The 27,837-nt window shown below is 45.5% G+C and overlaps 1 protein-coding gene and 1 long non-coding RNA gene across 2 annotated transcripts in view; one reads left to right on the forward strand and one right to left on the reverse strand.

Moving 5' to 3' along the window:
• The window catches only part of chn2 (chimerin 2), a 401,316-nt gene that overhangs the window by 108,282 nt on the left and 265,197 nt on the right, over positions 1–27,837 (reverse strand). Inside the window, 1 exon segment of the mRNA XM_072509387.1 lies at positions 27,340–27,625. Coding sequence (XP_072365488.1) covers positions 27,340–27,625 — 286 coding nt within the window.
• Positions 454–27,711, forward strand: LOC140425263 (uncharacterized). The gene is made up of 3 exons (XR_011947803.1): positions 454–559; positions 7,865–7,958; positions 27,114–27,711. It is a non-coding gene; the product is annotated as an uncharacterized lncRNA (long non-coding RNA).

Genomic DNA, 27,837 nt, shown 5'->3' on the forward strand with positions numbered 1-27,837 from the left:
AAAGGGGGGCAATGATGGTGGTACATCATCCCTTGCTGCACGAAGCCCAAGCAAGGTTATATGCTAGGCTTCTGTACATCCCTCACCTCATTCCTGAACTCCTCCCACCTGCTGAGAAAATTGTAGCCAGATTTCAAATGGCCTTTAAGTGGCCAAGAGCTTCCCAAAGAGGGTTTGTCGGTGTAGGCAGGGAGGTCACCCTGGGAATTTTATTGTCCGCCCTATCTGGAAGTCCTGCCTACTGTTCCCAACCGCACGTGAAAATCGATGCCAGAAGGTCAGTGCTGAACAACTACAGAGTTCCACAGTAACCAATCGATACTATGTACTCCTTGCAGCCATTCTTGGCATAGATACTTCCTGATTTTGCTGCTTTGTTCTGTGACTAGACTCTGTACTGCAGATAAGTATCACTGATTCATGACAAGGTGATGAATTTTACTCGTAGAACAGAATAAACAACACCATAGGTATAGGTTGCATCTGGAACCTGCAGTATCATTAAATCATTAAATGGAGCAGGGCGATTTCCCAACAAATTCTTTCGTAAAGCAAATAGGTATGTACTTGCATTTTAACAAGTGCTTTGTATTATGATCCTAGACCAGGTCCTCCAGATTTTGGTACGGTCTGATTGAGGACCAATAACATTTTGCTTAGGCAACGTTCGAGACTTAATGCGCTTGCTAAGAGAATAAAGCCACAAGATTCTACAAGTTTTGAACAAGCAAAAATAATACAAGTTCAAAAAGATAAACAATTAACAAGATCTATCTTTTAACATTCAGGGTTAAGCGTTTTCGGGCTACAAATCGAATTGAAAGCGAGTATTTTGTAGTGTCTTCTACTGGCGCAGGGGTGAGAGTGGGAGGGCTGCCATTCCGGGTGGCGACAACTCAGTTTAGGTTTCTGGTGGTGCAGGTGGCGGGGGACTGGGCAGGGCTTTGTAAGCTCAATTTCACAAGCTTGGTTGGGAGGGTGAAGGAGGGCTTGTTGAGGTGGAGTGGTCTCCTCTTGTCGTTGGCAGGCCGGGTGCAGGCAGTGAAGATGAACATCCTGCTGCGTTTTTTTGTTTCTGTTTCGGTGTCTGCTGGTCTTTTTGTCAAAGCCATGTTTTAAGGGGGTAGATAGGCTGATCTTGTCATTTTAGTGGTCAAGGAGAGTGGCTAGGATAAGGAAAGCGGTGCTCCAAAGGGGGCGGCAGTCAGGGGTTTTGCCCTTCCGAACTTGCTATACTATTACTGAGCAGCGAATGTGGAGAAGGTGCAGGGTTGGAGTAGGGAGAAGGAGACCTTCTGGGTATGGATGGAGGTGGGTTTCTGTAAGGGATCAGGGTATCCTGCACTGGCAGCAATGCTGCTACGTTTGCCCCAGGGAAATAATCGGGAGTCCTGTGGTGGTAGCCATGCTGAAGATTTGCAGGCAATTCTGACAGCACTTTAAGTTGAGGGCAGGCTCGAGGGTGATGCCGGTAAGATAGAACCATGGGTTTGAGCCAGGGAGGATGGATGTGAGGTTCCAGGGATGGGAGAGAGGGGTGAAGGATTTGTTTCGGTGATGGGGCTGGAGGGTAGAGCATTTTGGCATTTTCAGATCGGATTATGGAGGAAGAGAAGGGGCGGAACTCCCCCCCCCCCCCCCCCCCCCCCGGCCGGGTCGGAGAATCCCTGGGGGGCGGTGCAAATCCCACCCCACCGCCCGCTTCCGTATTCTCTGGCGCCGTTTTTTGGGCAGGGGTGGGACTCACGCCACGTCGGTTGGGGGCCGTTGGCAGCACACCCCCCTCGGCGATTCTCCGGGCCTCGGGATGCGCCGAGCGGCCGTCGGTTTCTGGCCAGTCCCGCCGGCGTGTGTCACGCATGGTCCCACACGGTGGGACCTGGCAGGTAAGTCGGCGTGGGCAGTCCTTGGTGGGGGGGGGGGGGGCCGGGGGGTTCAGAGCCCGGGGGGGTGGGGGGCCCACGTTGGCCTGGCCCACGATCGGGGCCCACCGATCTGCGGGCAGGCCTGTTCCGTGGGTGCACTTCTTCCTTCCGTGCTGGCCCCTGTAGGGCTCCACCATGGCTGGCGCGGAGAAGAGAACCCCCTGCGCCAAAACACAATGGCCGGTCTGCACATACGCGGAATCATGCCGGCAGTTCCGCGCATGCGCAAGATCACGACGGTGGTTCCGTGCATGCGCGAACTTGCGCAGTCCCGTCGGCGCCGGCTGGAGCGGCGCCAACCCCTCCGGCGTCCACCGAGCCCCCGAGACAGGTGAGAATTCCTCACCTTGGGGGCCTGTTGACACCGGAGTCGCTGGCGCCGGTTTTCCCGCTGGCGTGGGGACTTAGTCTCCGGAAGGGAGAATCCCGGCCAAGTGGGAGGAGGAGCTGGGGATGGCATTGGAGGAGGGATTATGGTGTGACATAGTGAGTTACTGCCGAGGGTTAATGCCTCAAACTCATTTGCGAAGCTGGGGTTGATTCAATTCAAATTAACGAAGGCGAGGATGGGCCAGGTGTTTGAAGGAGTGGAGGTTAGCTGCGAGCAGTGCTGGAGGGGCCCAGCTAATCATATTCATATGTTCTGGTCCTGCCCGAAGTTGGAGAAATTTGGGAGGTCGTTTTTCTGCACCGTGACAGAGGTCCTACACACAGATTTGAAGCCTGGTCCCAGGAGGCCATAGTCGGGGTGTCAGACCTGCCGGAGTTGCAGACTGGTGCGGGGGCAGATGTCTTTGCCTTGATCGCTCATAGACGGGTCCTGTTGTGGTGGAGGTCAGCTTCCCCCCTCTGTGCCTCAGCGAGCAGGATGATCTAATGGAGTTCCTATACTTGGAAAATGTGAAATTTGCTATGAGAGGGGCAAATGAGGGGATCCACAAGAGATGAGGTTTGTTTATTTTACACTTTGGGCATCTGGTTGCCATCAAGGGTTTTGGGGGGGGGGGAGAAGAGGCTGTTGATTCATTGTAAAATATGGTAAAATGTTGAAAATTTGAATTAAAATATTTAAAAAACCATTCAGGGTTAATATGAGGTACACGTGAATTAACAGGCAAAATGTGGTTGGCCCCCATACTGTACAATAGCAAATGTGACTAAGGCAAATCCCATTGGTTTCTCAGAAACCCACCCAGATGTCAGTACACACCGAGTCAACCAATCTCATTGAAACGTTGTCTCCCTCGCAAGGGACTCCAAACTTTTCACTTTCAAGCCCCGATTCCCTCAAAAGCCTCCACAACTCAGACTCCTTCAATGATTGGGCACCTCCCAGGATTCAACCTCATCTCTCAAGACTCTGCTTGCTTGGATTTATGAGTCTGCCTTCCACTTCTACTTACTGGCAAAATCGCAGTTCTTTATAGCCAGCTTACATCTCTGGGCTGGCACTGCCCCTAAATTTCAACCCGCTCCAACTTCTCCATCTACACAAAGGTATAAATTCCTCTCAGGGCTTCCTCTGAGCCCTAACCATTTCCAATATGGAGCCAGCGACTTTCTTCCAACATCTCAGCTCCCCTGAACTTCTCCTGAGCCCCAACTACACAGAGCCAGCTGATAGCAACACTTTTGTTGCCTGGAGACTGCTTACAGCAGAACTTTTTGGTATGGCCTTTTCCTTTGCTGCAGAACATTCCCTGCCCCAGCAAACACAGATAAACTGAAACCCTAGAACATTTTTAAGCTCCACCCCTCTCCATGATGACACAGCTTCCCAGGACTCACTGAAAGGTTTTTAATTAATTGTTGCTCTAACTTCCAAAACAAAAAAACTCTCTGGACTAGATTTTTTTCCAAGCAGTGCATGCTCCTGGTTTCCAATTCTCCTGCTGATTAAGCCCATCTGCTGTCTCATTATCTCACTGTAAGTCAACATGGCCTCAATCAAGTGTAATATTCTTAACCACTTCAGTCGCCTTGATCATGAGCGCAAGTCAACGAGAAAAAAAATCAAAGTCCGCTTTTGGACGGGTTAGCAGGGTGTTTCTTGCCGTCTGCAGCACCGAGAAAGACCTCGCTATTCAATGTCACATTTTTGGGGCCATGGTGAGGAATGCCCAGTCGATGCCACACTTACATCATTTTCTGCACTGATGAACACAGCTCGCCAGTGCAAGAAAGGTTCTCATGGATCGGGGCGCCATTTTTAAAGGCAGCCACGATCTTTCGACCCCCCTGCTGCCTACGGACCTCCGAATGCACCCAACCTACCTCTTCCGGGGTCATCGAGCTCCTCCTCACCTCACCTTTTAGGGGCAAAGAACCCTGGACCCCAAACCGGAATGGGCAACCAGGCACCAGGATACCTTGACACTGCTAGGCTGGCAGCCTAGCAGCACCCTCCCACCCTGGCAGTGCCACCCAGGCATGCTGACAGTGCCAGGGAGGTGGTGCCAAGGCGCCAGTGCCAGCATACCACCTGCCCAGAGACTGACCACCCGGGGGTCTCCAATGTTCTGAGAAGCCCCCCCAGGTTATGTCTGGTCCATGTTTGTGTGGACCAGTACAAAATGGCACCCGGCTGAAGTCTTGCTGGGGAGGCCATTAGTTCCCGGGCCCCAGGAGAATACAGCACAGACATATTTCAATAAGCCTCATGGCTCATTTAAATATGCTGATCTGGATCACACCAAGTGAGGGCGAGCTCCACATCGCAACATCTCACCAGTTTCACTTGAATCTTACAAGATGTCTCAAGCATCACAAATCTCGCAGGAGACCTCTCCCTTTCAGCCTTGTTGCATCACCAAGTCAGGTGTGACGAGGCTGGTAAGCCATGGTCCATATCTTCTACAATTAAACATTAAAATTTCCAGAACTAAAAATAATCTATGAAACATTACTATGAATCATGAGCTAGGTATTTATAATGCTCGTCACCTCGAGGAATAAATGTCCATGTATGTTCAAATAATAAAATGTTTTCTAATTGGTTAAGCTTTATAGTAGTTTAATATATATCTCTGTCCAGTTTGCTTATAACCACTGATACTGTTTGTATCATAACAATAGCAGGCCTTAGTTAAACAAGTTTTGCCGGATTTCCTCACTGCTGCTTACACTTAACAATTCCTTTCATACACATTTTGAAAATTGCATGGGCTGTATTTTGCTGCTCAGATCAGACACCAACTTTCAGTGTGCACACATGCACAGTTAAATATGCAAATCTAGATTTGGCGGTCCAAAATACGTTGCTTCTCTGTAAATTGCATAAAAGCAGCATTTTGCCATCTAGTTCATGATACTGAATGACATGAAGTCCTGCACTGACTTAGATGTGATGCCCTCTCATGTTTAGCTGATAGAAGCTTGCCATGCAAAAGCCCATAGAAATAGTATGGGCCAGTGCAAGTTGCTGCTTGCAGCAAAATCTGATCCATTACTCTTCAACATAAATAATAAAGTGTGCTTGCATATTTTAATGTTCCTTTTTAGTGCAATACAAAAGCTTTGTTTACACGGCGTGCTATGGGTATGTAAACCTAATAGAACAACAAAGCTCGTAGTAAATATCTTACTGTGCGTTAGCAAAAGCCTGGAAGCCACACATTGCAGAATCTGTAAAATAAACTTCTCACACTATAGTTAAAATACCTCTTCTTTCACCTATTCCCTATACATAATATTTGTCTTTACACAATATTTTATGTTCTAATTACTACAATGGATTTACAGTATATGCTTAGGTTGGGCATCTTTATTCTTCAGTCCTCCCTCCATTACATATTTTTCTCAGGTAATACAATTCTTCATATAATAGTTCTGTGTTTTTTACTGAAGCCTTATCAGTGGACCTTTGCCTGTCGAGCTTGCCCCACTGTGCTGAGTTTGCAGTAATCAGAGCTAAACTGTAGTCAGTTGCCATGATCCAGGCCTGGCTGGCAGATTGGAGCCTTAATAAAGATAAGTTCGCAGAAATTGCAACAGAGATATTGAGGCCATTCATTCCAACCAGTTTCTGCCTGTGTTTGCCCCTGACATATGCACAGTTCTCATTATAGTTCTCTTTCCCCTTTGACCCTCTTTTGGTCTGACAAGCTATTCAATCTTACATATTTACTGCCTCAACCATAACTCCAGAAGTATAATTTAATCTTGTAAATACAGTTCCTCAATCTTGACCACCCACCCATTTGGCCCAAACACAGCATGCTTATTTTCAACACAAGCAAATAATTTAAATTTAATTTGCCCAGTCCATTCCCATATTTTGCCCACTGTTTCCCTTTGCATCCAGGCTTCTCAGAAACATCTTTCTCTGAGACCAGTGCAAACGCCTAATCTCCGCAGTGACTAACCCCAAATGCCATCAGCTTACATATTTAATTTATTGGCTTAAATTGTCATCTTGCTTTTGATTTCTCCCCCACAACTTTACCTTTATAAATGCTTCCTCCGATTGTTCTATGCCAAATATTGCAATTCCACAAGAAATAAGTGCAGGATTGATATTAAGGAAATTCTAAACACAAATTCCAATTAAAACAGCAAGTCTGTGGAGGAGCTGTTTGAAACCACCTCCAATATGAAATAGCCATGTTTGTGGATAGATTTTGTTTTTTTATGCAGAACTGTGTAATTTGTGTTTTTGTTATGAATGCTACTTCTCACTACCTGCACTCACCTGAGTGAACATAAACAGTGGTTGAAAGCATTTGAGCAAGTTGATTGGCTGCTTTGTCATACTTATTCATATATCCGTGACAGCACTGGAATAGTCAAGACTGGAAGTGACATGGATACTCTCAGGGACAGCAAGATTGAGGGGAGTAGAAGCAGAATTTGTTAAGAAATGGAACAAAGAGTCTTGTAATCCTAAACATAAACAGTTGGATTCCAGCGGGGGGTTTTGTTGGGGGGAGGGTTTCTGAGGAACGTGTACTTTGCTTTCAATATATGTTGCCTTGATTTACATTACCCGTTAAACATTACTAAACTATCACACCAAAATAAAACTTGAGCTAATCTATACTGTCAGATCATCCTGTTTTTCCTTTTTGGGGGAACACAAAGCCTAATTCTGGGGAATACAAAGCCTAATTCCCAAGTTTAAACTCACTACATATAACTCGAAACCTAGCTACAGTGATCACAGAACTGCAATAATCAACAATTTCTAGTTGTTCTTTCTAATTACCAGCCATTGCAGATGCAATGATCATTTCGTAACTACTCAAATTGTACAATTATTCTAAACCTAGCTACAGTGAGCACATGAATTGCAATGATCAACAATATCTACCTTCCCTCTATAATTACCAGCCATTACAGATGGAGTGATATTCAAATTGTACTGTACGATATGAGTGGCATACGTGAGACAGGTACAATTGGTAACTCTAGTTTGGACGTCTTCCTGGTGAGTTTATCTTCCAACCACTGTGCCCACCACAACCCCCACCGCAAAACAGTTACTTTTCCTCATCGCAAAACTTTTTTAGAAAAATGAACAAAAGTGTTGAAAGAAAATGAAATGACAAACATATTTTTATGAATGGGCGGATAATTTTTCTCCTGGGTTACTCACTGCAATATGCAAGGGGTTAGTCCTGGAGAGTTGGTATTCCTATACACAGGAGTTTTTTTAATGTGGTTTAGATCATCAGACTTCTCAGAGGTTATTCTACTACCCACACTATTCTGCACTAATCATTTTATTTCTGTATGAAAACATACACACATTATGTCAGTTTCCATTTGTTATTGAGTCTTTGCTAATATGGAAATTATCATATACTGGAAATGGCAAAGGTGTAAAGTTTAAAGGATTTAGATGATGTGTTTTACTGGAATATTGTCTTTTTGAAAACTGTTACCAGCCTTATACAGTCAATGTTTTACAAAATGGTAATAAAGTACTCATATCTGCACAGAAAATCATGCTATCTACCCAGGAAAGGAGGAGAATAAAGACATTTGAAATTGATGTTGAAACTGGAAGTACTTCACATGTGTGGAATTGGACAGGTGAGATATGCAAGTAGTGTTTAAATATTGTAAGATCTTCAGAGAGGCGTGGATAAAGAATGCACTTCAGCTATTTAATCTGTTTTGATCCTTGACCAGACCCCAAACTATTTTGATTAAAGTAGGCAAAGTTTGAGATTCAAGACACATACTAAGTGAATAAAGCCACAAGATTCCACAGGTTTTGAAAAAACTAAACTAAACAAGTTCAGAAAGATAAAACAAATTACAATATCCATCTTATACTCTTAACATTCAGGGTAAGTATGAAGTATGTGTGAATTAACACTCAAACTAAGGTCGACCACACAATAGGTGGCAGATGCGATCAAAACAGATTTCATGTATTTCTCAAAAACCCAGTGTCACCTTTGAATTCACTCCCAAAGTTGCTCCAACTTGGATGGCTTCAACGATGACCGACCGTACAGATTTCCAGTCACGCTTTCCAAGATTCCGTTTACCTAGATTCCCAAGTGCACTCGAGCATCAACCTACAAGAACAATTCTGACACTGTACCAGCAGATGGCCTAAAGTATGGAGTCAGCAACCTTTGGCTGCTTTTGCGGACCTTCTGAGACTCTCTTGAGCTCACGTCACTTCAAAATCTGCTTCCCAAGGCTCTTTATTTAATTTGGAGCCCATATCTCTGCTCCTTTCTTTTTTCCTGAACTTAACTGTTTTTGTCTCCTGTTTTTTTTTTAAATTTAGAGTACCCATTATTATTTCTTTTTCAATTAAGGGGCAATTTAGCGTGGCCAATTCACCTAACCTGCACATCTTTGAGTTGTGGGAGTGAAACCCATGCAGACACGGGTAAAATGTGCAAACTCCACATGGACAATGACCCAGGGCCAGTATTCGAACCCGGGTCCTCAGCGCCGCAGTCCCAGTGCTAACCACTGCGCTACGTGCCACCCTTTTGTCTCCTGTTTTGTCCCTGATTTGAGATTTCCTTTTGGGATCTCGCCTTGTCCCTCACCCTCGTCCCTCTCCATGGGACACTTCTTTTTGGATTAAAATTGACCGACTCAAACTGACTGTTCACTGGCCCTTGAACTGATTTAGTGATCTATCAAAACACTCCAAGAGCTTTTGCCTTTGTAACTAGCAGGAACAAATGTAACAAGTATTGGAACACGTGTACCTAACTGTTACAATCTCCATAGACCACAAGCTCACATGGCAGAAAGAGACACAGAATGAATAGATTTCAGTACAGACCTCATTCTTCCAAAATACCAACCTACCCACCTTCCCAATATAGGATCCAGCTATATCTTTAATAATTCCTTCAATTATATGGCCTGAGCCTTCTTGTTTGTCGACTTATCCCAACTAATGATCGTACTCTGTTCAAATACTTTCTGACATAAACTAAAATTTTCATTTTGCAACCCATACCACCTTGTTCTGCTGTAAATCTGAAAGAATTGTTCTGAGTTCAATTCCTCTATCCCATTAAGACTATCTCCACAGGATCCCACTGAGCTATCACTTGTCACAGCGGAAGAGCTACGGCATAAGTCATTCTTCACAATTCCTTTCCACCAAAACTGCTTTCCTCCAAAACGGAGAATCAGCATAGTTGATGTGCCCTCCGCCCTTCCGATCTTGGCAGCCAGAAATATACACCGAATGTTTGTGTAATCTGACCAACACGTTGTACAGTTTCTGATTGGACCACACTAAGTGGAACTGGTAATGAGGTCACATCAACAATATTGTTTATCGTTTATCATATGGAAAATATTATATTTTCTTGATCAGTTTTCAATGTTGCGAGCATATGGGAAAACCGGAGTATGAGCTACAGAAAACAAGCATGCAGGTGGCCTGAGAGCATTTTATCAAAGGAAAGGTATATGTTCTTATCCATGGGAAAGGAGCAAAAAAAAGGTTACTGCGCATGCCATTTGTCCATTTCCTAGACTAGTTTCACCTGGAAGTGGCTTGGAAGCCACATCAAATTCATGGTGAATTATAAATTATATTGAAAACTTCAAAGATAAGAAAAGCAAAAACAAAGATGTCAATTGCAGTGGTAAACTTTTAACTTCATCCAGCAGAGAGCATGGACTTGTGCATTTGTAGAATAGTACAGCTGGGTTTTCAGATACTAAACAATACAAATATTTGTTAAGTAGATCAACTACATGCAGCAGAAATGACATACACATTTATTGATGCAAAAGTGGGGTATAGTGAAAGATGCAGGTACCTAATTAAACAGTCAAGAAACATTTGTCTCATGATTATATTAGAAGATTACAAGTTACATTAATGTACTTATCTTGACCCATCTGATCAAACTTGATAGACATTTCAGTTACTGAGACAATTTTACAATCTAACTAATTTAGGATTTAAAACCAATTGCTATATGTCACGAATGTAAGTTTACTGAAGCTTTAGGCGCCAAATCTGAAGATTCAGTACAAAGTTTATGTTGGTATCAAGCTCCCCACATTAATGAATAGTACATCATATCAGATATAAATAAGCTTTTTTACTGCTTTCAAGAAATAGCTCATTGCGATTAAACATTTCATATATTAATCATTGTCAGATTCTAATAATAATAATAATTATTATTATTAATGGGAAGATTTTTTCCCGTGTGCTGGTTCAGCAAAATTGTGAGCACACTTAAGCATGCTTCACAATTTCACTACTGAATAGCGCACAATGGAAATCCTTCCAACTAAAGTTTGTTTCAAGCCTTGCAATTCAATTTATACCATGAGGTTCAAATCCCCCGACTGCCACAAAATGCAGAAATGCCTGCAGCCATCTCACTTGGTGTGAATTGAAACCTGAAACTTGATGTCATTTTATATGTGCCTCCTCGGCACCATGTTCCATTGTCTTGTATTAGTTACCTTTCTCAGTAAAATTATTTTGTAACATAACCTGGATAATATAAACTATCTGAGTCAATGCTGAAAACGAGTCTTCAAATTTCAGAAGCCAGCTGTAACCTTATATAACACAGAACGTTAATGTTTTCAATTATTAGATTTGGAACACAGAGATAAGCTGTCATTAATTCATAAAGCATACGAATAAAAGAATCATATTCAGAGCAGTCACGCACAGATCAGCTGAAATGAACGTGCTATAAGCTGGATATCTTTGCATGGTTAAAAACTGTTTAGCCCGGTGCCATTACTGTGCCTGAATTAATTGAAAATAATTTAAAACTTAACAATTGTTTGGTGATCACATTTATCATACTTTGGTTAGAGAATTGCAACCATCTGCTCTGGAATAAAGGGGTGGATTCTCTGCCACCCGCAGCGAGTTTGCTGATCCAGCAGAGCAAGAAGTATCAGCCCAAAAACAGTCTGGGTCCTGCCAGAGCGGCAGTGAGCTAAACGTCCCACCACCAGCGGTACCATACAAAATCGCAATCTGAATGGATTTAAATATGATTAACGGGCTGGAAGCCCGATGCTCCAGCCGTCTCAGCGTGAATTGGTGCAAGCATTTACGGGAAGGAGCCAGGCTTCAAGGCGATTGAGAGGGTGCAAAGATGTGAGAAAACCTTTACAACTTTTCTGGTTGCTGGTGGATGTATGCCTGGACCTCAGGGAGTAGCGGGGAATGACTTAGTGGCAAGCATGTGGTCTCGGGGTCTCCTGGCTGAAACACCCAATCCTGCATAAATTCATTTAAACCACCTCCCAGCTGTAACTTACAGGCTCCTTTGAGACTACTGACAGTGTCCTGCAAATGCTCTGAGGGCTTCCAGCCATGTGGAAACACATCCTGCCTGTCCCTCTGGAAATCCTCATACCCCAGCACTACCAAGGGGATGGGCGTGGTAATGCTCAATCACCGGTCCTCTAGGTGTTGGCACACCTCAGAAGTGCAGTAGAGGAAGCAAGGGACTACCAGAGCTCACCCCAAACAAAGGACACATGCACTGAGGCCATTGGGATACTTCCTGGCATACAGCCACTCTCAGAACAAATGCCTCATCCCCATAGCTATCAGCTAGCTCACCCGAGACTCACAAGATGTGTCCAAGCCCTCCCCATCCACCATGCCTCTGATCCCATCCATCCCGCTCCCGACCAGTAAACCTGGCCAGCTCCCTGTCGCAACCCGTGTGTTAAACCGAGGCTCCACATAACACTGCAACTAAAAAGTCAGCAAATGCATACATCCCTCGCTCATCTCCATCTGCCGGACTGGTCTGCACACCAGGCTCTGGTGCATGGAGATGATTGGCTGCCCAATATGAACGTCCCCACCACACAACCAGTTTCCACCCACCTGACAGGACAGCATAAGGCTCACCCAGCGAGGAGACCCACAATAAACCGCATTGGGAAAAACAGCACAGGGGCCATAGAGCCTAGTGCTAGCACCGGTTGTGGCAGGCACTGGCACCCCTATTGGCAGGGACAGGTGGTGGGGATAGAGGCCCCCACATCACAGGCTGGAAGCCAGTCACTAATGGGGATAGGGATGCAGTGTGGATTGCATTATCTTTAAAGGGATGAAGGGGAGGGCTACAGGTCCAGGGGGCAACTGATGGCACGCATGTCTCCCTCCGTGCACCGGTTCAACAAGGGTGCCCTTCATCAATAGGAAGGGCTTCCGCTCCATGTGAATGCAATTGGTGTGCGACCACCAACTGCACGTCATGCACGTTTGCACCCGATACCTAGGCAACGTGCATGGCGCATATATCCTAGTGCACTCATCAAGTCCCGCCACCATCGAAGCGCTCCCTGGGTTGAGGGGTTGGCTAGTGGGTGACAAGGGTTACCTGCCGAGGTCATGGCTAATGATGCCTGATTGGAAGTTGCAGACCGAGGAAAACCGTTTTAACGACTCTCATGCAGCAACCAGGAACGTCATACTATGGTGGATCTACATGCTCAAGATGCACTTCCGATGCCTGGACTGCTTTGTTGGGGTACTTCAATATAGCCCAGGAGGGCCTCAAGCATCATGCTGGCCTGCTGTGGTCCTTCGTAACATTGCACAACAATAGGGCAGCATGCTGGAGGGGAAGGAAAAACAGTAGGCCTCATCTGACAAGGAGGATGAGTATGGTTTCCAGGAGTCTCCGGGTGTGGAGTCTGAACCGGCATGGCAGGCTGCCCGACATATGATCCAGGGCCACCACATCGCCTCGTAATTTACCAACTAGAAGACCTGGCCTTCGACAGTTCTGCCGCACTGTCACAGCTCTTCCCCCCTCCCCACTTCAACGTCCCAACCCAATCCACACAGAATCCACCTACCCGAGCCTCTCAACCCTTCCCTCTCCTTCGTTCTTCCACTCCTTCCCATTGCCTCAGTCCTCTACCCCTTCCCTCTGCCTCAGTCCTTCCGCCTTTTCCCTCTCCCTCAGTCCTTCCACCCCCTCCCAATCCCTTCAATCCACTTTTTCCCCAGCCTTCCACTCTTTTCCACTACCACAGTTCCCCCTTCCCCCCTGAGAGACATGCCAGCGTTACCATAGGGTGATGGCCCTAGGTTGGCAGAATCAACGGGTCTTGTCCACAAGATGGAGGAGGATGACGATGGCTTGCTGTGAGTTGAACTGTGCTGCACCTCATTGTCTGAGGAAGTTTGACTCCTGTCTTTAAGATAACATACCACAGTCCGTATGGATTATCCGTGCACGCGTGATGGCGATTTTTGCTCACCGGCCCAAAAATATGGGAGGGAGGAGGTTTGCGGGAAATGACTCACTCTCTGCCGTCATGCAAGGCGGGCTCACACTGCTGCCCCCAGGACCTGCCACATCCCAGTGAGGACATTCATGTGTCTTACTATCTACCTCTGGGTGTCATAGGTGATGCCGTGTCAGCCTGTTCTCCTCACTGCCCATGAAATGCACCAGTGCCAGGTTTGGGGTGGGGTGGTGTTGGTGGTGGGGGGGGGGGATTCGTAACCGCTGAGGAGTACCAGCATTTCCCCTTTGGGAGGCCAGCGTGGACGCCATCGCTTCCTCCTCCATGGGATAGGGGGGAGGTTGGAGTGAGCTCTGAAGGTACCACCATCACTTGTCGCTGCCAGTCCTGGATGCTCGCACTCATCTGAGATTGGGTCATGACCCTCAATGAATGCATTTATAGCCTCAGTCAAGTCCCTCTGTGCCTGTGACATGTTCTTCCATGACTGGCCAAGGTCAGTCAGTGCCCAGGCAATGTTCTCGATGCCCCCAATCATGATCGCTTTGTGAATGGGCCAAGCTCAGAAACAGCACAGCAATGTCAATCTGCACCCATGTCTGACTGTGACTGTGCTCTTTTGTCCCGCGCTGTGGACAGCACAGTGCGTCCCAGGCTTTGGACGTCCTGACGCATGGTACTGAGATCCTGCCCTAGGCCTGCCACCATGGCTGCCACTCTTTCAGTGTTGACTTGGGTGCCATGCATTGTTGGTAACATCTCCTGCATCTGAAGGTGGCTGGACTTCTCCAGCTGGACTTGCAGGCACTGGAAAGTTGCTGCCACCCCCTCCTGTATGTATTCTGCCTGTGCTTCTGTATCTGCAACAGTGATGGGATCATCTTTTCCAGAAGCGCAACACCTGTCTGGACGACAGCTATTCCCAGGAATTGGGCAGCCCTCTGATCGTCCACTCCCTCGGAGCCCCTGCCTCCCCCTGATGTGCTGCAGCATGCGTGTGGTACTCACCACAGACTGACCGAGGAGTCTGATTGCTGACATAACAATAATAATCTTTATTGTCACAAGTAGGCTTCCATTAACACTGCGATGAAGTTACTGTGAAAAGCCCCTAGTCGCCACATTCCGGCGCCTGTTCGGGTACTTAGAGGAAGAATTCAGAATGTCCAAATTACCACTGAAGTGATAATCTTTGCAATAGTGAATGGTTCAGGTTAAAGCACTGGCGTGACGTCAGTGTTTTAGCTGGTGTGGTGCTCCTGGGTGTGCTGAGGGTCTGGATGGAAGGCTGAAAAGGACATCTTCGTTACATAGGGCTCTCATATGTTTGGCCCATGCTGAACTCCATTGCAGCCACTGCCCTCTCCTCGGCCTCCTCTATGAGTTGCAAAGCCCTTTCCTCTGAGGGGGTGTGGACCTGTCTTCTGGCTCCCCCGGGGATTACGGGCTGCCTTGTACTTGGGACACAAAAAGGACATAGTGAGACGCTGGGAGGTGAGTTTTATAAGGGGTCTGTAGCTGACTGAATGTGTGGGCAAGGCTCCTGGCCAAAGAGGGCAATACGTGTTGGGGTTTCATGGAGGGTGGGTTGTTAGGGAGATGCAGGTAGGTGGGGTGTTGTTGGCCTCCAGGGAATTTGAGATGATGTAAGGAGTGAGGGGCTGAACTGATGCCAGGGGCACAGAAGTGGTGACTCACCCGAGCTGCCCTAAGGAGGTAATTCATCTTTTTACAGCAGAGGTGCATCCACCAGGTAAGTATGGTTGATCCCGCAGGAGTGGGGGGGACAAACCCCCCCCCACACCAGGACTATCATCTGGAATGGCAGGGGACTTAACGGCCCAAAGAAAACATCCAGAGTCTTCCCCCATTTAAGAAGTTTAAAAGCCGACATAGTCTTCCTGCAGGAGACTCACCTGCGGGAGAAGGGCCGACTGCGGGTAAGGAAGGGCTGGGTGGGACAAACATACCACTCGTGTTACGGGACGGGGGCTAGGGGAGGAGCTATAATGTTTAGCAAGAGGATGAGGTTTACCACGACATGGACGGTTACAGACCAAGGGGGACAGTATGTCATGATCGGCGGTGCCCCAGATTGGGCACTGGTAGTTCTGGAAAATACGCGCAAAACTGGGACGACAGATTTCATTAAAAAGACCATGGTAGAAATCCTCGACACTGATACACACCAACTGATCATGCAGGGCAATGTTAACGGTGTTCAGGACCCACTGATGGACTAATCGACCCCAGATCGGGGAAAAGGACAGGCAGCATTAGGGAACTGGGAACATTCATGAAGCAGATGGGGGTTGTGGACCCATGGCGGCTCCTACACCCCGGTGAGAAAGAATTCTTGTTCTTTTCGCTGGTCCATAAGTGTACTGAAGGACAGACTTCTTTGCAGTGGGGAAAGCGATGCATCCAGGAATAGTAAAGGCGGAATACTCTGCGATTGTTATCTCCGACCACGCTCCACATTACGTGGATGTGAGGTTGGAGACGGACAGTGCCAAATGCCACACGTGGAGGTCTTGGTCGATAAGGTCTTCTGCCAGAAAACATCACAGGCCATAGGTGAGTATGTTGCTAATAAGCAGAACGGGGAAGTCTCACCTTCCACGTTCTGGAAGGCACTGAAGACTGTGATTAGGGGAAAGATTATAGCCTACAAGGCACTTAGAGACAGAGAAGACAGGTCAACAGAAAGCACTCCAAGGTCCCGACTGTAGAGCTTCTGGCAGAGAGGAAAAAGCTACAAAAGGACTTTAACCTGCTATCCACCAGGAAAGCCGTGCACCAACTCCGCCAGACACGACAAACCTTCTATGACCATGGAGGAAAAGCTGGCCACCTACTGGCTCACCAGCTGAGGAAGCAGGCAGCCACGAGAGATAGCTCAGGTGAAGAATAGAACAATAGCAGAAGCAGACTGGTAACCAAGCAAAAACAGGTCAACCGAACGTTTGAAATCTTCTACCGAGGGCTGTACACCTCCAAACCCCCCCGATGGGGGACACGGAGATGAAACGATTCCTGGAGAACAGCTAACGTGGTTCCACTATTTAAGAAAAGTTGTAGAGAAAAGTCAGGGAACTACAGGCGCCAGTGGTAGGAAAACTATTGGAGAGAATTCTGAAGGAGAGAATCTATCCCCACTTGGAGAGGCAAGGTTTGATCAGGAATAGTCAGCATGGATTTTTCAGAGGGAGAGCATGCCTAACAAATTTGATTGAAGTTTTTGAGGTGACCAGGTGTGTGGATGGGGGGAGTGCAGTTGATGTAATTTATATGGATTTCAGCAAAGCCTTTGACATGGTCTCACATGGGAGACTTATAAAGAAGGCAAATGCACATAAGATACAGGGTAATTTCATAAGGTGGATTCAAAATTGGCTTAGTTGGAGGAGACAGTGGGTTATGACAGTCGGCTACTTTAGTGACTGGATGCCAGTGTCTGTGCTAGGTCCCCAATTATTCGTTATTTATATAAACAGCATAGAAGACTATGTGGGGGGTAGGATCAGTAAGTTTGTGGATGACACAAAGATTGATCGGATGGTTAACAGTGAGGTTGAGTGCCTTGGATTACAGGAAGATATAGATGGGATGGTCAAATAAGCAGGCATATAGAAGTTAACCCTGAAAAGAGTGAGGTGAAACACTTTGGAAGGAGTAATTTGACAAGGAAGTATTCAATGAATGGCATGACACTAAGAAGTTCTGAGGAACAAAGGGACCTTGGCTTGTTTGTCCACAGATCTCCGGAAGGGAAGGTTAATAGGATGGTGAAAAAGACATGTGGGACACTTGCCTTTATCAATTGAGGCATAAATTACAAAAGCAGGACGGTTATGTTGGAGTTGTATAGAACTTTGGTGAGGCCACAGCTGGAGTACTGTGTGCAATTCTGATCGCCCCATTATAGGCAGGATGTGATTGCACTGGAGGGGGTTCAGAGGAGATTCATGTTGCTTGGGATAGAATATTTAAGTTATAAAGAGAGGTTGGAGAGGCTCGGGTTATTTTTGTTGGAGCAGAGAAGACGGAGTGAATTCACTGCCTGGGAGGGTGGTAGAGGCAGGTTGCCTCATATCCTTGGCACGTCGTAACATTCAAGGCGAAGGGCCAAGTGCTGGCAAATGGGATTAGGTAGGACATGTGTTTTCATGTGTCGGCACAGACTTGATGGGCCAAAAGGCCTCTTCTGTACTGTGCGATTCTGTCATTACTAACAGAAACAACGGAAACAAAGAGACGCATGCATTAGATGCAATAATATTACTAATTCTATTTTAAGCAAAAGCTCTGGGCACACCATGCAAGTAAATATCTGTGCCGCTTGCTTCTATGGTAATTAAACCATATTAGTAGCCCGAGTAAAACAATATTACAGTGCAATATGGAAGGGATAAAATTTGAATAGAGTTATATTTACATATATTCACAACAGAATGGTGCAGTAGGAAACAACTGAGACGATGATAGCTACCCAGACCCCTTTAGATTTAATTCCACACTTCCCCTTGCATTCTCCATTACTCTCATGCACTTACAATTATGGTTTATGTTCATCTTCGGATGAGTTATTCTTGTGCTACCCCTTTATGTATTTCTTTTGCTTGTGTCTTTCTTCTCATTCCTATATGACTTCCATTCTCTCTGCATTCCATGTGTATACATTCTTTTCTTTCTGACTATCTGGTGCTTTCCATATCGCTTTGATTCTCTTTCCCTTTTGCTAGGTCTCTCTCTGATTATTTGTGCATTTCATATTCTCTCATTTTCTTCTGTCATGCCATGAATGTCTTTGGCTCCAATGCCTGTTTTGACAAGGGATTGGGTGTAGGTTATTTTATTCCATTGCATAAACGAGCTGTCTGTGGAGGCCTGGGTTGAAAGGACATTGGGGAATTATTGGGAAGCTAAGTTAAGCCATGCCCAAGAATACAGCTAATTGCTGCAGTGTGCTGACTATATTCATTATTATGATTGCTGTGCAGGTTTGGTTGAGTATTTACTGCAACTGTACTCAGGTTTTGTAATCATTAGATATTCATTATTTGTAAGAGATAGTTTTACTTTTTAAAATTATTATTGCTCTTCACTGTCTAATGTAGCTGCATCAATTAACATTCTTGCTGCCTGGGGCAGCAAAATACATCAGCTGGGAGATGGGGGTGCATGGTGACTCTGGGGAAGTTCAACTCAATGGTGCACTTTCTTGCATTATGATCACTGAACCTGTCCTCCAAATGTGGTCACTGAGTAGCTGTGGTGATTGTGAAAGTTACATCAAAAAATCTTGCCATTATATAGTGCCTTTCATGACCGAAGAATGTCCCAAAGTTCTTTACAGCCAATGAAGTCGTTTTGGAATGCAGAACTAATGCGGTGGAAAAAAAACAAGCTTTCTGCCGAGGCCTGGATGTGTCAATTTGTCCAGAGCCAAATTTCACAAGCAGCGATGAGCTCATGGTCAGATCATCTGTTTTAGTGATGCTGGTTGAGAGACAAGAGAAACAAATATTGGCAAGGATACCAAGGAGAGCTCCCTTGCTCTTCTTCGAAACATTCAGTGGCTGAGATAATTGCCTTGTGACTTAAGGAAAGAAACGTTCTTGGAACAAGATTTATAGGTAAGTTTGTAGTCTGTTATTTTTTGGGGGGAATTTAGAGTAGGGTGGATACGAATCTGTCAAGAGTTGAGGAAGTTCCAAAGATCCCATAGGAGGCGATAAGGCCAGTAGAAGAAAAGGAGGCAAAAGGAAGGCCAGCAGAATTTAAGTGACAAACACAGAGCCAGTGGAATGTAAAGGAGCTGAGATCAAAGCAGCAGAAATTGCAGGAAATACACCAGAGGAGGTAGGGTTAGCAGACACCTTGTTAAGGATTTAAACAAGAACAAAGGAAGATCCCAAACAGCAAGCTAAAAGTAAGGGAGATGCTCCAACTATTTGATGTGCCATAGGAGGGCGCAAGTGAGCCGTAATGCCCCAGAGTTCATGAGACAGGTTTGGAGAAAAACCACCTCCAAAGTAAAGAAAAAAGGGAACGTAATATGCTCCAAGAAAAACAGCATTTATGGAAACTGCAAGGAAAATAAAAGTGAAGATGGTGTGGATTTGGCCACTGAAGAATCAAGTGGTCAGATTCTAAATCCAAAGTCAACCGAACCCACCAATTTGGATGCTGAACTCACGAAGGACAAAGCGCAGGAGGAGGGACCTCACAAGAGTTAAAACAATTTATCACCTACCCACTGTCATCCTAGAGATGAGCATTATCAGTGTGCCAGAAACCAAAATTACTAAACTCATGGGTTGTGGAGGCAGCAGTTAAGAGGTTAAGGGCTTTTTAAACAATGCAGCAATGCAGTAATCACAATTTGCATATTACAAGCCTTGGAACAGAAAAGGTGCCTCTTCAGCAGCCTGTCAAATTTGATCCCCTCAAGGACTCAAGAGTTGAACTTGAGTTTGAAACTCACTATAAAGCCACATGTCTGTTGATGTTAAAATGTCCAAACTCCGACAAAAGAGGTTAGCAAAATTTGAATACCGTTCAACAACACATAATTGAGTGGGAAAAGGATAGAAGGTACTAGGTTCCTGATCAAAAGCTTTCCTAGGGCCAAACTCAAATGGCAAAAGAAATTCAATAACAATTGTGCTTCATATTCCCATAGGGGACAGCGATGTACAGCACAAAAGCTATTATGCTCAATGTTGATTGAAGCACTTCCTTTTTGCCCCTCCCCTGGGGAAATGCCCTAAGGCAGGTTGAAAAGTAATTAAAAAATCAAATTAACAACACGAGCTAGGTCTCCCAGCTTGAGAAGCAGACTCTTCTCCCGAAGCATGCCATTGTCCCACTTGCAGCCATTATATCCGCCTTTGCAGCACTTCTTGTTAAAAACACGACTCCTTCCGAACCTGTTTCCTGTGCACCCACTGTGTTATGTCATGGACAACGTTTTATTTCAATCAATTGGCTTGTAAACAAGCTTAAGTGCTTCTTCGTGAGATATTTAAAAATGGCGATGGGCTGCTGATTTTTATGGCAGACCAGCATGATGACATTGGGTTTGCGACCTGATGTCATCATGCCAGGTTTTACCCATGCACTGGATGGCAGCAGTCCACGGTGTGCGAATATAAAATCCCACCCCGGATTTTCAATGCTCTGATGAAAGATCATCTCCACTTAAAAAGTTTTTTTTCTACAGATGTTGCTTGATCTGTTGGGCATTGCCAGAATTTTCTGTTTGAATTTCTGTTTATGCAACTTCTAGGAACTTAGGGCGGGATTCTCCGAAATGGAGGCAGAGGTTCACGACAGCGCGAAACGGCCCCTATCCCGACCGATTCAGGACCCGCTAATGGGCTAGGAGCGGCGGCGCGTCATTTACGCGTGGCAGGCTGCATACATGACACGGCCGGCGCCGCATAACTGGCGTCACCCGCGCATGCGTGGTTGCCGTCTTCTCCGAGTCCGCCCCGCAAGAAGATGTCTGACGGATCTTGCGGGGCTGCAGAAGAATGGAGGTCCTCCTTCAGAGAAGCCGGCCCGACGATTGGTGGGCACCGATCACGGGCCAGACCGCATTTGAGCCCCCCCCCCGGTGCAGGATCCCCCCTCCCCCCACCCCCCCAGCGTTCCCGTGCTGTTCCCACTGGCAGCGACCAGGTGTGGACGGCACCGGGGGGGGGAACCCGCCGTTTTGGGCTGGCTGCTCGGCCCATCCGGCACTGAGAATCGCGGGGGTACCGGTGAATCGCCATTTTGGCTGTCTCGGGCGATTCACTGGACCGTGCCGCGCAAAACGCGATTGTGCCAATCTGGCCGCTTCCGTGAACCGCAGTCGGACTGGCGTCGCGGAAAATTTGGCGACACAGGCGATTCTCCAAACCGGCGCGGGAGCGGAGAATTGCGGCCATAGTGTTAATATTCATCTCTAGTATCCATAGGTGGAGCCGTGGGAGCAGCTTCCAATGTAATTAAATGTTTTGCTTGTGAACTAATGTGACACAAATCCTAACGCTCTCTTATTTGGACAGTGAGAGCACAGATGAATTGATCATTTTTAAGTGCTTTCAGTTTGCATATAGTTGCAAGTCTTAGCCACAAGGTGGTGGTATGTCACAGCATAGAAACTGGCCATTAGGCTCAACTTGTCTGTGCTGCTCTTTACGGTCCACATGAGCCTCCTTGCACCCTGCTTCGTATCACCCAATTACAATATCCTGCTGTTGCTTTCTCCCTAATGTATTTATCTAGCTTCCTATTTGATGTATCCATGCCAGAGGTTCTCAAACAGGCCCTTCCATGGGGTCAGGAGCGTGGGATGGATCAATATGAGGTTTGCCAAAAATGAACACCACCTAATCCACCAGGGTTATGGAAGCTTCATCTTTCTGGCCAACTTGTTGCACACCTGGGGCGAAATGCTCCGGTATCGGCGCGATGTCCGCCGACCGGCGCCAAAAACGGCGCAAATCAGTCGGGCATCGCGCTGCCCGAAAGGTGCGGAATCCACCGCATCTTGGGAGGCCGAGCCCTAACCTTGAGGGGCTGCTAGGCCCACGACGGACTGATTTCCGCCCCGCCGGCTGGCGGAAGTGCCCCGCCAGCTGGCGCGGAAATGACATTGCCGGGCGGCGAATGCGCGGGTACGTTAGCGGCCGCTCACGGCATCCCCGCGCATGCGCTGTGGAGGGAGTCTCTTCCGCCTCCGCCATGGTAGAGACCGTGGCGAAGGTGGAAGGAAAAGAGTGCCCCCACGGCACAGGCCCGCCCGCGGATCGGTGGGCCCCGATCACGGGCCAGGCCACCGTGGGGGCACCCCCCGGGGCCAGATCGCCCCGCGCCCCCCCCCCCCCCCCCCCCCCCCCCCCCCCCCAGGACCTCGGAGCCCGCCCACGCGCCTTGTCCTGCCGGTAAGGTAGGTGGTTTAATCCAGGCCGGCGGGACAGGCATTCTAGCAGCGGGACTTCGGCCCATCCGGGCCGGAGAATCGCGGGGCGAGGCTCGCCAACCGGCGCGGCGCGATTCCCGCCCCCGCCGAATCTCCGGTGCCGGAGAATCTCGCCCCTTATTTGAGATTCCCATCAGTCAGCGACAGAAATCCAAGCTGCATCCACTAAAATTCCCAGGAGTGGATGGAATAACTTGCTGCAATGTCAGCCGCCTCCAAATTAACTCAAACAGTCATACCCAATCTTCCCTCACCCTCCTGACCCATGTGAGAAAGCTCGAGCTTCGGATTCCAGCCCCACCCCTTGCAGTTTCCTTAGCCCATAACCTGAAGCAATTTTCATCCCAGTTGACCTGAGCAAAATGCTGGATCCAACTGACCAATTGAGCAAATAAAGATCATAATCAGGGTAGGGCGATGCCTTGTTCGATTGCCGAGCTAATCCAATAAAAATCTCAGAAAGCAAGGGCGCCCAATCCTAGCGACATTGTTGCGAATTTATATTGGAACGTGAAAAAGAAAAATTTGAGTCAGAAACTGATGCATAATGTCCTTCCTTTCAGACCAAGTTTAATGTCCGTGTTAATATGAAAGAGATAAGATTTTCTTGAGCAGAAGCTTTGTATTAAAATAGTTATTGTACTATGAAAGAGGCCAAATTCAGGTAAGTTTAAATGGAATGTTTATCTGCACCAGTGAAAAGGAACTTACACTAACAGTCACCACACCAACTTTTTAAACTTTAAAGAAACAACCTTTCTCTAATGGTCCTTCTTTCTTCAAATCCTAAAGGCAGGACATTATATGGTGTAAGTGTCTTACAACCAGGAAGACTGCTTGGTTCCTGCTTCTGTCCTAGAGATCCTGTTGCTGTGTATTCACTTCACTTACATTTTAATAAGTTAATTCTTAGGATGTGGGTGTCATTGGCTAGTTCAGCATTTATTATCCATTCCTAATTGCCTTTGAGAAGGTGGTGGTTAGCTGCTTCTCGAACTGCTACAGTCCATGTGGTGCAAGCACACCTACATTGCTGTTAGGCAGGGAGTTCCAGAATGTTGATCCAGCGACAGTGAAGGAACAACAATATATTTCCCAGTCAGAATGCTGGGTGGCTTACAGGGGAACTTCCAGGTGGTGGTGTTCCCACGTGTCTATGGACTTGTCCTTCTAGATGCTAATAGTCGTGGGTTTGGAAGGTGTTGTCTAAGGAACCTTGGTGAGGTACTGCAGTGCATCTTGTAGATGGTGCACACTAATGCCACTGTGCATTGGTGGAGGAGGGAATGAATGTTTGTGGATGGGGTATCAAGCATGAGGGCTGCTTTGACCTGGATGGTGGCAAGCTTGAGGATTTTTGGAGCTGCACTCATCCAGGCAAGTGGAGAGCATTGCATCGCTCTCCCGACTTGTGCCTTGGAGATGGTGGACACGCTTTGGGAGTCAGAAGGTGAGTTACTCACCACAGGATTCCTAGCTACTGACCTGCTCTTGTAGCCACCATATTAATATTGCTAGTCCTGTTCAGTTTCTGGTCAATGGTAACCCCCAAGATGTTGATGGTAGGAGATTCAGTGATGGTAACATCATTGAAAGTCAAGGAGTGAGGGTTAGATTCTCTTTGTTGGATATGGTCATTGCCAAGCACTTGTGTGGCACAAATATTATTTGCCACATGTCAGCCCAAGCCTGGATATTGTCCAGGTTGGACTCCTCCAATATCTGAGGAGTTGCGAATGGTGAACATTGTGTGGTCATCAGCAAACAACCCCACTTCTGATCTTACGTTGAAAGTCATTGATGAAGAAACAGTTAAAAATGGTTGGGCCCAGGACACACTGGAAAATTTCCACAGAATAACAACAACAAATAGCTTTTTATAAATGATTTGAGGTTTATTTTCTGGCTGAATGATTTTCCAAATTGGCTTACAGAAGTTTTGTTCACATCAGCAACTATGTCTGTAACAATGAGATGAAAACTTTGCCTGTTCACATTTTGAGAAAGGATTAAACATGGCAACAGTCACAACTGGCAGAGCTGTTCTTAACAGTTACACCGATTGCTGCCACTAGGATAAAGCACCTCAAGACAGATCTTGATGCATTCATAGGAAACAGCACTGCCTCTTTTACTTTGCACTGCTGTTGCCAAAGGAAGAGGTCTTGGTGGGAAAAATGAAGTAACATAAAGGGTACCTTCCACGCCTCTTGATGATGGATGATGGCAACAAGGCAGAGTCATCATTTTGAATACTTCTGCACTGACTGCATGCTGCCAGAATTATGAATATCTAGACATTAAGTGAGGGCATTCTAAGGGACAGCTGTGATGATCTACTGGTTAAATGGTCAGCCCAACACATGCTGTTCAGGCTCATAAATTAACAACCACAAGGACAAGGTATCACACACAGGGTTACAGTTAGTTATGGATCCCAGTTGTCATCCACTATACAGGAGGATAGGAAAGAAAATTAGCATCAACATTAGAAGCAGGAAAAGCAAAAATATTGCATTAAATATAATACGTAACGTTTGCTTTTCATATTTAATTTCTCGAGTGTATAAATGTGTTCAGAGTACTGGTTTGTAAAGGAATGCAACACATCAACCATGCTGTTTTGTTCTGCTCGAGAGATTACCTTTTCCAGCTAAAATGTAGTGAAGGACATATTGACATACAAAAAATAATTTACATTAAATTCACTTTACTGACAAAACAACTTCATGGTCAGTGATGTTTGAAAGGCATTTTCAAGTGCATAAAGGATTTCAATTTCAACTCGAGCATTAGGGGAATTGACTATTGATGAATCAGCTATTTAGAATACAAGTCCTTTAATGAGATGCATACTTAACTGAATGAAGTGACCCAATTGGTTGCTGCACATGGCATGATTTATAATCCCCTTTCAGAACCACTGAAGTTACAGTACAATACCAAACTGTGTTACAATTGTAGTTTTAGAAAAGATTATTGAGAAAGTAAAATTCAATTAAATGACTCACTTTTGTAGCTAAACACCATATGTAAAATTTGGTAATTTAAAAAAATCAATTTTGTCTTACAATATGTGCTATGATCACTAGGAACTTCTTAAAAAATAATCTTTCCTATTCTGACAATCATCCTCCAAAAACAAGGAGTCAGAACAAAAATGATTCAATCTTCAAAAAACAACTTGAAGCCTGCATGAACATTTTGGATTGAGATTGTTATGTGAAATTCAGATATTTCAGATCAGTCAGTTACAATTGCAGGAACGGTTGTACCACCCAGGTTGGCAGGACGGTCTTCCATGGATATTAATCAAAGCAGTGCAGTGTGGTACAACATGGTACCATGATTCTAATTACCCACTATCGTACCCACAACACAGCGTTAGTTAGCATGACTATACTTAAATTTGAGAAGATATCAGGACTGGATGAGATGCATCCAAGGACACAGAGGGAAATGTCAGTGGGATCTGCAGACGCACTGCCTATAATTTTCCGATCCTTCTTGGATACAGTGGTGGTGCTAGAGGACTGGAAAATTGCAATATTACTCTCTTGCTCCCAAAATGTGTAAAGATAAGCCCAACAACTACAGGCTAGCCAGGTTAATCTCAGTGGTGTGGGAGGTTTTATAAGCAATGATTCAAGACAAAATTAATGGTCACTTGATCAAATGCAGGTTAATTAAGGAAGACCAGCACTGATTTGTTCAGGGAAATTGTGTCTAACTAACTTGCTTGAAGTGTGGAAGGAAATTCCTGCTGATTGTAACTTGGGAAGTGCAACACAACTTATCAAAATTATATTTGGTATACATTTAAAACATAATGAAAACATTTTCTTTTAATAAAAAGATGAAATAGCTGAGTGCTATTTTTTTTCCAACATACCAAACACCTACCAATTACCATAACTGGAAAGATAATAAAAGTAATAGTATGCAGTGAGATTCCACATCATTCATTCCCTACTTGTCTTGGAGCTGACACAGAGAAGGTCCAACAGATTGGTCTTTGGAATGAGAGGGTTAACTCTCTGATGAGAGACTTAGAGTAAAGTGGGCCTCGCTCTCTGGGGTTTAGAAGAATGAGAGATCACCTATTTGAAATATGCAAAATTCTGAAGGATAGACATTCCTGATTAGGGAATCTAGAACAGGGGGCACCATTTCAGGACAGAGTGTTGATGGGCAGAGCATGTACTTTTGAAAATGTTTCCAAAGGAAGTGCTTCATTACCTTGATTGATCAAGAGATTATCAAGGTATTTAGCAACTCCATGAAGGACTTTGTATGTTTAATGGATCATGTGATGTGTGTCACTTTCAACCACAAATGGATTGACGCCAGCCAACTGTAAAGCGGAAGTTTGTGAGCCCTTTATCCATTAGAAGCAACTGTCTAATTTACCACTCGAAGTGACAGACACAAAAAATATAGCGCAGGCTGAGCAGTATGGCATAGGTAATACAAAAATGTAATTGAAATAGCATTGTAAACATGTCTCTTTTGTACTACAGATGGAGTGTTTGGAGAACAGCCAAAGAATATTACACTGTTGGATTCATATTGTAGTCGGGCAGGACAAAAGTAACACGATGGAAAAATGAACAGAGCAATTGTAAAATCTACAGCAAGTACATGGCATATACAAGACAGTATGTTAGAAGCAGCTGCACATAAAAATACAGCCACCGAACAACCATTAGTAGTGCAACAAAAATAAAAATAAATGGAAATTCTTACCTTTTCAACGGAACTGTTTTCATCATTCACCAAGGACACCTTTCTACTGTCACGCTTTGCTTTAATCAGTCTCTTTGAGGTTTGTTCTCTCAATAGAGTGGCATATCCTATGTGCTCATAGATGGGATTTGTTGTCATCTTTGAAATATACTCTGATGCTTTAGTTTCTATATACAGTGTTATCAAGCCATCAGTCACAAGATCATGGATCGACTCAAAACGCTTCTCACCAACAAAGTGCTTTCCATCATAGAACAATCTATAGTTTAAGGTCTGATATCCAAACCTACAAAGAAAACAACAAAAAGACAATAGGTCATACGCAGGGTCCCTGGCATCTATATCAAGTGTGTCACAGACTAACTTTAGTGGGAGGAGGCAGTGATAATAATAATAATAATAATAATAATAATAATAATAATAATAATAATAATAATAATCGCTTATTGTCACAAGTAGGCTTCAATGAAGTTACTGTGAAAAGCCCCTAGTCGCCAC

The sequence above is a fragment of the Scyliorhinus torazame genome, chromosome 6, assembly GCF_047496885.1.
Source record: "Scyliorhinus torazame isolate Kashiwa2021f chromosome 6, sScyTor2.1, whole genome shotgun sequence".
NCBI lineage: Eukaryota > Metazoa > Chordata > Chondrichthyes > Carcharhiniformes > Scyliorhinidae > Scyliorhinus > Scyliorhinus torazame.